Source organism: Cnephaeus nilssonii (assembly GCF_951640355.1).
Source record: "Cnephaeus nilssonii genome assembly, chromosome: 4".
Lineage (NCBI taxonomy): Eukaryota > Metazoa > Chordata > Mammalia > Chiroptera > Vespertilionidae > Cnephaeus > Cnephaeus nilssonii.
The window spans coordinates 43,878,979-43,889,259 of NC_137075.1; the positions used below are offsets into that span (position 1 = coordinate 43,878,979).

At 44.1% G+C, this 10,281-nt stretch overlaps 1 protein-coding gene across 1 annotated transcript; it reads right to left on the bottom strand.

Annotated features, from left to right (window-relative positions):
* Positions 1-291: 291 nt before the first annotated feature.
* Positions 292-10,000, bottom strand: PPP1R14D (protein phosphatase 1 regulatory inhibitor subunit 14D; the record flags this gene model as incomplete). Its single annotated transcript, XM_079769396.1, has 4 exons — positions 292-357; positions 545-577; positions 776-859; positions 9,746-10,000. The coding sequence occupies 4 exons, from the start codon at positions 9,998-10,000 to the stop codon at positions 292-294; spliced, it is 438 nt and encodes a 145-aa protein (XP_079625522.1).
* Positions 10,001-10,281: the final 281 nt, after the last annotated feature.

A 10,281-nucleotide genomic window follows, 5' to 3' on the forward strand; every position in this document is an offset into this window, starting at 1 on the left:
ACCCCTCAGCACAGATAGGCTCCACACTCCATTCAGCTGGGACTCCTGAAGGTTTTATCCACTTGGCTGTCAAGGAAAACACTGGGCAGCAGCCATGACTGGCTCCCAGAGAGCCCAGCTGACAAGAACTAGCTGTGATTGTACATACAACAGGGGTGGCCACATGTGACCTCCTCATCTTCCCGTGTTCCTTGTCCATGTCCCAAGGAGCCACTTCCCTCTCAGCCCGAGATCCAGAGGCTCGGGGCAGGCCTGACAGTGCTGAGGCTGCTAAACGTAGTCTCACAAGTCTTATTTCTGAGGCCGACTGAGTCTCCGGAGTTTCTTGAGTTGACTGAGCAGTTCGGAGATAAAAGGCTGAAGAAGAAATGGGTGAGATTAAGGCATGGAGTCACACCCACCACCATACTGTCCTCCCTAATATCTCCCTTACCCCATCTCCTAGAGCCAGGGAAGGGGGAAAGATGCAGGCCCAAGCTCTCCTTTCATTACTTTCCTCCCCACTGGGCCTCCTCTTACCCCCAGAACAGCAAAGCATCCTTACCTCTGTGGGGCTGGGACAGTCTCGGAGAAGAGCCTGGGTAGAAGAGAGCAGACAGTGGGTCCTGAGCCACCGCACTTTCCCACAAGCCCCCACTCAGTCTTCCGGGAATTCCCTCTGATTTGGTTCTCCCACTCCGCCCAAGGAGGCAGAACCTGGGTTCCTAGGTTCCCCTTAGTCCAAGCCCAGCTTCCAACCCCAGCCCCTGGCCCCAGGGCCCAGCCCCCATTCTACCTCCAACTGAGTTTTCTGCTCCTCTGTGGATAGTTCCATGAGAGCTTCCAGGTCAATCTCCAGCTCGGAAGAGGTTGGTTGATCCTGTTTGGGAATTACATGGGGCTCAGAGAGGCCTGGCCAGCTAGTGCTGGAGTGAAAGTTACTGTCAGGGGCTCACCCATTCCCCACTCTATTTTCCATGTCCATTTCCTCTCCTTCAAACCACGCATTCATCCTTCCATAACAGTTACTGGACATCTACTGTGATCTACCAGAACAGCCCTAGAAGTCTTTAAAAAGAATGTTTTAATTTCAAAAGTTTTATATATATTGTTGGTAGAGATGTAAATGGTGCAGCTGCTTTGGAAAAGTTTGGTCGTTCCTTAAAATGTTAAATATATATTTGTCATCTGACCCAGCAATTCCACTCCTAGGTCTATTCCCAAAAGAAATGAAAACATATGTCCACACAAAAAATTTGCACATGAACATTCATAGCAACATCATTTATACTAGCCAAAAAGTCTAAAACAACCCAAATGCCCATCAACTGATGAATGGATAAATGAAATATGATGTAGCTATGCAATGTTACTCATCAATAAAAGGAACAAAGCACTGATTCATGCTACAACATGGATGAACCTTGAAAACATTGTTAGTGAAAGAAACCAGTTATAAAAGGCTACATATTATACGATTCAATTTGTATGAAATGTCCAGAATAGATAAATCTATGGAGACACAAAGTAGGTTAGTGGTTTCTTAGGGCTGGAAATGGTGGCAGTAGGGAATGAGGTATGACTGCTAATGGGTTCAGGGTTTCTTTTAGGGGTGATAAAAAGGCCAAAAATTAGATTGTGATGGTTGTACAACCATTTGAAGATATTTAAAATATGAAATTTCCCACTTTGAGTGGTGAATTATATGGTATGTGAAATAAAGCTATCTTTAAAAGTTATTATAGTCGCCCTAGCTGGTTTGGCTCAGTGGATAGAGCGTCAGCCTGTGGACTGAAGGGTTCCAGGTTCGATTCTGGCCAAGGGCACATGCCGGAGTTGCAGGCTCGATCCCCAGTAGGGGGTGTGCCTATCAATGATTCTCTCTCTCATCATGCTTCTATCTCTCTCTCTCCCTCTCCCTTCCTCTCTGAAATCAATAAAGATATATTTTTAAAAGTTATTATAGTCATTGAAAAAAAATTTAACTACAGAGGTTATAAAATTAAAGATGAAAGAAGCTCAAGAGAATAAGAAGACAAGCCACAGATTGGGAGAAAATATTTGCAAGAGATATATCTGATAAAAAAACAAAAACTGTTACCCAAAATATACAAAGAACTCTTGAAACTCATAAATAAGAAAAGGACAATTTAAAATGGGCAAAAGATCTGACCAGATGCCTCACCAAAGAAGATACACAATGGCAAATAACAGCTGAGAAGATACCCAATATTACATGTCATTAGGGAATTGCAAATTAAACCAACCATTAGATACCACTGCACACCTATTAAAATGGCAAGAAATCTAAAACACTGACAACACCAAATGCTGGTGAGGATGCAGAGCAATGGGAACTCACATTCATTGCTGGTGGGAATACAAAGTGGTACAGTCACTTTGGAAGACAGTCTGTTTATTATAAAACTAAATACAGTCTTACCATATAATCCAGCAAGTGTGATCCTTGGTATTTACCCAAATGACTTGAAAACATTTCCACACAAAAACCTGCACACAAATATTTATAGGAAGTTCATTCATAATTGCCAAAACTTGGATGTGACAAAGATGTCCTTCGTTAGGTACAAGGATAATAAACCGTGGTACGTCCAGACAATGGAATATTACTCAGCATTAAAACAAAATGAGCTGTCGCCCTGACCGGTTTGGCTCAGTGGATACAGCGTTGGCCTGCGGACTGAGGGGTCCCAGGTTCGATTCTGATCAGGGGCATGTACCTTGGTTGCGGGCACATCCCCAGTGGGGAGTGTGCAGGAGGCAGCTGATCGATGTTTCTCTCTCATCGATGTTTCTAACTCTCTATCCCTCTCCCTTCCTCTCTGTAAAAAATAAATAAAATATATTTAAATAAAAAAAAACAACAAAAAGAGCTGTCAAGCCATGAAAAGTCATGGAGGAACCTTAAGTGCATATTACTAAGTGAACGAAGCCAATCTAAAAAGTCTACAGACTGTATAATTCTAACTATATGATATTTTGGTAAAGGCAAAACTATAGAGACAGTGAAAAGGTCAATGGTCGCCAGGGTTGTGGGAGGCTGGGATGAACAGGTGATACACAGAGAATCTTCAGGGCAGTGAAGCTATTCTGTATGATATTATAATAGTGGATACATGTCAATATACATGTGTCAGAACCACAGAATGCATAACACCAAGAGTGGATCCTAATATAAAATATGGACTTTGGGTGATTACGATGTGCTGGTATAAATTCATCAGCTGTGACAAGTGCACTGCTCTAGTGGGAGACGTTGATAGTAAGGGAGACTATGCATGTGTGGGGACGGGGAATAATGGAACTCTGTACATTCTGCTCACTTCTGCTGTGGACCTAAAACTGCTCTAAAAATCAAAGTCTATTTTCTAAAAAAGATGGGAGCTCAAGGGCCGAGAGTTAATAAACTTAATAATTTTTACTGCTTCATCAAGGACTTCCGTGAGTGAAAGTGGCGTGGTGGTGAAGAACATGATTACTAGTACAGGTTGGTGTCACTTTTCTTTTTAATGTATTGAGGTGACAGGGGTGAACAAAATTAAATAGATTTCAGGTGTACAGTTCCATAATCTGTATATTGTATTGTGTGTTCACCACCCCAAGTCAAGTCTCCTTCCATCACCATTTATCCCCCGCCTTTACCCTCTTCTACCTCCTCCCATCCCTTCTCCCTCTGGTAATCACCATACTGTTGTCTGTGTCTATGAGGGGTTTTTTCGTTTTTTTCTTAATCCCTTCACCTTTTTCACCCAGCCTGCCAGCGCCCCTCCCCTCTGACATCTGTCAGTCTGTTCTCTATATCTATGAGTCTATTTCTATTTTGTTTGTTAATTTTGTTCATTAGACTCCACATATAAGTGAACTCATATGGTACTTGACTTTCTCTGACTGGCTTATTTCACTCAGCATAATACTCTCCAGGTCTATCCATGCTGTTGCAAAAGGTAAGATTTCCTTCTTTTTATGGCCAAGTAGTATTCCATTGTGTAAATACACCACAGCTTCCTTATCCACTCATCTACTGATGGACACTTGGGCTGCTTCCAGATCTTTGCTACTGTAAATAACACTGCAATGAACAGAGGCGTGCAAGGTGTCACTTTACTGATTCATTCTGAGAGCCATCATTGCTTTTGCATCATCAGTACAAGTGTCAACATAGTGAAAAAGGCAAACAACATCTCAGTATTATTGTGAAAATCATCATGGGCCCCCTGACATGGTCTTGGGAACCCCTGGAGTCACCAGAACACACTTTAAGAACTGCTGCCTTATCCATTTGTCTATTAGGTTTGTTCAGTTTTTTTCTTACTGATTAAAAAAATAAGATCAGCCCTAGAATTCCACATATGATAGAAATATCATTTGTTCAGAAGGGTTTGGGGAAATAGGTGTATGTGTTTAAAGAGTTAAATCTAATGATCTTTTCCAGTTTAGGTTTTGCTTCCTTTTTATTTTATGCTTAACAAGTTCTTTCCATATTGATTTGGATATTTTATATTTGCCTTTACAAACTTCACCTTTTTCATTTGATTATTAATCCTTTGGGATAATAATAAATATGTGTCAAGTGGCTACTGTGAACTTGGGAAATTCAGTGAACAAAACAAAGAACCTGCCCTCAAAGAGCTTACATGTTAGGGTGAAAGGGCTATTTAGAACCCTGGCACTGTTTTCATAGACATAATAGAAATAGATGTACTAAGTAATCAAGTTGTGTAATTCAACTAAAGGTAAAGGCTATTGGAGGAACTTTTTGAACTATGGAAATGTCCCATATCTTGATTGGGGCATTGAATACATTTTAGCAAAGTACATTCACATGCAGACTTCAAACGGTAAAATTTTATTCTATAATTGATTTTTTTAAAAATATTTTTTATTCATTTCAGAGACAAATTAACAGTTTTGGTCCTTCCATTCCTTTTTCAAAATAAACAGTGCTAGGTGTCGAAGATAGCTCTTTCATCCTAAGCTCCAGACTTCCCCCTTTGCTTCCTTGGTTTGTAGCTCATCTGATTCAGCATTCATTCATTTAATGCATATTTATTGAGAGAATGCTGTACACCAAGCATTGTGATGAATACCGGGGTTATAATTGCAGGACAGACAGACATGATCCTGCCCTTGAAAAGCTTATCGTCTCCCGAGGGATACAGACAGGTGAAAAGGCAGTTGCAATAGGGTGGTAAGCACGTGGACGAGATACTTTGGGAGAATATGGAAGGGAAACCTAACCAAGCCTGGGGTTAGGAAGGCTTTCTGGAAGGAAGTGACCTCTAACCTGAGACCAGAAGGCTGAGTAAGCGTTAGCCAGACATTTAACTTCTGGTCATGATGGAGTAGCAGGGGCCAGATTTATCCTCCCAACATAAGCACTAGAACACTAGACAAACATATATGAACAGTGTTTTCAGATATTGGACAAGAAGCAGCTCAGAAATACCCGAGAGAGAAGGGAAGTGAAAGAGGTAACCTCTATACTTGCCCTGAATGGCTTTCTAGAGGCAATTTCCAGACAACAGAGCCGAGAGGGAGATTCCAAGCAGAGCACAGTGGTCTTGCTAAGTTGATATGACAGAGATCAGAATTCAGGGTTGAGGGGACTGGAATTTGCTGGACAAAGTTCTGGAGAGGAGGGAGTTATAAAGAAAATAACCTTCAGAAATCTGCATAAGGGGGTCTCTTAAGTCTGCTGAACACAAGATGCACATTCGTAGGGTAAAAGTTCACAAAGCCAGGCACCCTGAGATACCGAAAGCACAGAGATGAACAGTTCCCAGACCTCACAGAGGTGTGGAGACAAATCAAAGTCCACCCAGCCAGAGCAGACAGTCAGCACTGATCATGCAGGGATTCCGTAGAGACCTCAGAAGGGCCACGCTTCACTACGGGGGTAAATTATTCTCTAGATTAAAGGCAACTCCAGACTAATGCTAACAGAGCTTAAAAACAAGCCTCAGCAGAACCACAAGTAACTAAACTACCTACTAGGATAAAGCCCAACATTCTTTAAAGGGAGAAAAAAAAATCCAGTTACTCAACAACATAAAATTTACACTATAATTCAGTATCCAGGCAAAAATCACTAGTCATGGCAAGAAGCAGAAAATGTTCTCTATAAACTAGGAGGAAGATCAATTAATAGAATCAGACCCAGAAATGACAGAGATGATGGAATTAGCAGACAAGGAAAACATGAACACAGTAATGATGAAAATGGAAGATCTGAGAAAGAACCAAACATCTAGAGGTGAAAAATACAATATTTTAAATGAAAATTTTACTGGATGGAAATAACAGAATACTTGCAGAAAAAAGGATCAGTTGAACTGGAAGATATAGCAAAAGAAACTAGTCAAAATAAAGCACAGAAAGAAAAACACCTGGGCAGTGTGAGAAAAGGAACAGAACAGAGCTTTGGTGACCTGTGGGATAATTTCAAGTGGTCGGTCTAGCATACATGTAATTTGAAATCCCAGAAGTTGGGGGGTGAAATTATTAGGTAGAATATAATAAAGATATATCCTAATGATTAGAATTCTGCCTCTAAAAATATATTCTGATTAGAATTCTGCCTCTAAAAAAGTATTAGTGCAGCCAAAAAATCCCACATATTTTTATTATCTCCTGAGGATATGTTTATTGATTTGAGAAGAGAGATAGAGACAGACAGGAGAGAGAGAGTATGAGAGAGAGAGAGAGAGAGCGATCAGTTGCCTCCTTTATACACCTGGACCAGGAATGGAATACATAACTTTTTGTGTATTCAACCAACTGAGCCACCAAAAATTTGTATATGACTTATGATGTTATATTAAGTATAAGGAACATATATTACCTAGAGTCAGATTGCCCCTGCAGTCTGGAGTTGAGAAATGGGCTCATATCATAATCCATATTCTTTCCCTCAAGTTTTGTTTTTGAATTCTCAGAAAATGAGCAGATATATCAAACAACTCCTGCTGAGATGAACAAGTGTGGTACGCTTGTGACTCTACATTTCATGTGGCGGTACCCTGCCGGATGCTGCCAGATATGGCCCCTTTCTCAGCTCCACGCCCTACTCAGGCCCCTCACTCCTGATCTCTCTGCCATGGGACCAGCCATGGAGTGAGGTTCAGAGATGAACTAGCAATGTCTGTTTCCACAAATTCACTGGCTATACTTTTTTAAAGTTGGAAGATTGTTTCTTAAAATCTCACCACACTAAAAGAGCTGCATCAAAATGCTAGCTGCCACCAGGAAAAGATAGTGTCATGAAATCCATAGGAAAGGAATGTTTCAAAATCTGGGGTGATCAACAGGGTCTCCCCTGCTGCTGTGCGCATTAGATTTAGCCCAAGGCCATGATTGGTGACCTTGGCAAGAGCTCTCAATAGAGTTGGGGGAACAGAAGCCAGATTTTGATGGTTTGAATGGTGATAGGAGGGGGAAAGGTAAGTAAAGGATGTGAGTATGGACAAATCCTTTAAGTAGTCTTATTGTAAAGGAGACACGAACTATGGGATGGTAATTAGAGTGGGGCACGTTGATGAACGAGAGTGTTTTTAAAATAGGAGAAACTTATGAGTGTTTAAGCCCCTGCTTAGTAGCCAAATCCACACACCCCCTCTGGACAACGGGAGCGCTAGCGCCCCAAATCTGTTGGTTGGGGTTGGATCCAGACTTGCTTCCTCTGAAGACCCCAAAGCAGGCTGTACACCCATCAAAGGAAGGTTGGGTCCCATTAAAAAAACTAAACAAGTAGTGATGCATCCCTGGAACCATTTCCAGTTGTGCCATTTAAGGTGGACATGTAAGGAGAGCCCTGGTGGGTGGCGAGGGGCCCTGTGAAGTTAGAACTGGGGTCGGGTAAGTCTGGAGGCTCTATTGCTTCCATCTCTGCCCAAGGTGATCAGCCACTTGGGGCTTCCCCAGTCACTTGGCTGCTTCCGGATGAAAAGAGCAGGGATTGGGAGAGGAACGGCCACCTGCACCTTTGGACAATCACCGTGGCGACTGCAGGCCAGGTATTTCATTTCAGTCACTGCCTGGGAGCGGTCCTCCTACCTGTCCTGTTGGAAATGTTATGAGCTCGTTATTGTACAGCTTCCCCCACCCCCTCCCTTAATCTTGCAAAACAAGTTTTGGCTAGTATCTTCCTTTGATGCCCCGGGAAGGACTTGCCCTGAGGTGTCTGAAATATGAGACTTTTCATGCAAGTGCACAACAATCTGAAATTGAAACTGATCCAGAGAGAGGGTGCTGGCAGCAGTGACCGGCACGGGAGGTGTCCTGCAAGGTCAGAGCAGACTCAGGCCAAGAAAGTTTGCCTCTCCCGCTCGCAGCGCCAGGACATCTGCCCCCTGCCCCAGGATGCAGCAGGGAACAGGGTCAACATCTGGACCAAGCAGCCACATGACCCAGTGAGCCTCACAAGGCAGCTGGGGCCACAGGGATGACTCCTCCCCACCCAACCACAGAGCTGCTGGCACAGCCCTTTTTGGAAGAATCACAGGCCCTTGCTTCCCACAAGAAAGAGAGAGAGAGAGAAAAAAAGGACTGAGTCAAGAAAGAGGAGAAATAAGGACCATGGTGTGAGGACAAGGAAGACTTCTAGTTTCTGGCTAGGTGCAGCGGCTCTCTGCCAGCCACATGCTAGAGTCAACTGTGGAGCTTATAAAAGACCAGTGCCTGGGCCCCACCCTAGCAGATTCTAATTAAATTCAGTTGAGGTGCAGCCAGGGCACTGGGTTTTTTTCCTGAAGTACTTCAGGTGTGTGGAGAAGCACTCAATGCACAAGTAAGTGCTCAGGCCCTGAGTACCGTAGCTTCCTAGCTACTCAACATCGCCAAGCTTCCATGTCCTCCAGGGTGAAATAGTAGCTACCTAATGGAGTCATGTGTGTGTGTGTGTGTGGGGGGGGGGCTGAATGAAATAACGCACATCAAATGCTGGCACTGGGCCTAGCAGGTGCTTAAGTGCTCAAAATGTGTTCTTGTTAAAGCAGTGGTTGCTTCTACATTAGGATCCCAATGTGGAGCTAGCTAAGTACTTCCCATGACAAGGGACCAAGACCCATCCTTTGCCCTGGATGGAACTGAGGGTAGTCAGTGAGAACCAGGACAAGCTAGACCAGCTGCTGGTGTTAGTGCCGGTTACTCTGATGTTCTGGTCCCGTTCTGTTCATTCTGAAATGAGGAAAATGTTCTATATCTGTGCTGACAGATATATCTGTAGCCACTAGCCACATGGGGCTACTGGGTAGTGTGACTGAGAAACGGAACTTTTAATATTATTTAATTTTCATTAATTTGAAGTTAAATAGCTACACGTGGCTGATATCTACAGTATTGGACAATGTAGCTCTAGACGTGTATATACGTTGAGGATAAGAGTAAAGAAACACATAAAAGAAAAAAAACAGCCCTTCTATTATCTCGCTTGGGCATCAAAACGCCGTAAAAGGAGGTATTGACAGGCATTTATAGCCCTGTTTTGTAGATTAGGAAACCAAGTCTCAGAGATGGTAAAAGGCATGCCCCGGATTATGAAGAGAGTGAGAGGCGGAGCCCAGACCAGAGGGGCCAGATTTCTGGGCTGCAAACGCACGCTTCACCTGTTGGGAAAAGCGTTCTCTCCGTGGGAGCATCTCACATCCACCCTCCAGCTCCTCCTGAGGTTTCAGAGCAGACTTTTCCTCAGCTCCCGGGCCAGGCTCCAAGCCCCCCGCCCTCCCCCTCCGTCCCCCACGCTACCCACCTGGAAGAGCTCCTGAACCTTCGCATCCACCCACTGCTCCACGTCCACCCAGCGCTGGAGCTGCCCGCGGTCATACTTCACCGTCAGCCGGCTGGGTCTCCGGGACCTGGACGCTTTGGACGGGTCGGCGTGGGACTTTGGCTCTGAGTCTGTGGATGACGTCCTCCTCTTCCCAGAAGCCCACTGGACCTTCTTACTTGAGTTCTCCCTGTCAGGGTTGGGAGAGGTGCAGGCGGCAGGGTTTGAAGACAGCATGGAAGGAATGGCCCGGGCTAGGAGCTGGGATACACTGCCAGTCAGGGCCAGGGTGCCAGGGAACTGAGGAAACAGGAGAGACCAGCAGGGAAGAAAGGTGGGAGGGGCGGGGGTCAAAGATCAACAACAGGTACTGGAAATGCCAGACTCCTGGCTCCTGGCTGCCAGTGAATGGCACTCCTGAGCTGAGCTGTGCCCTAGCCTCCCTTTCTAGCAGCTGTAGAGGCTCAATGTGACATAAGCTGCAAATGAGCAAAGGTCAAGAGGGTGCCATGCCTCGG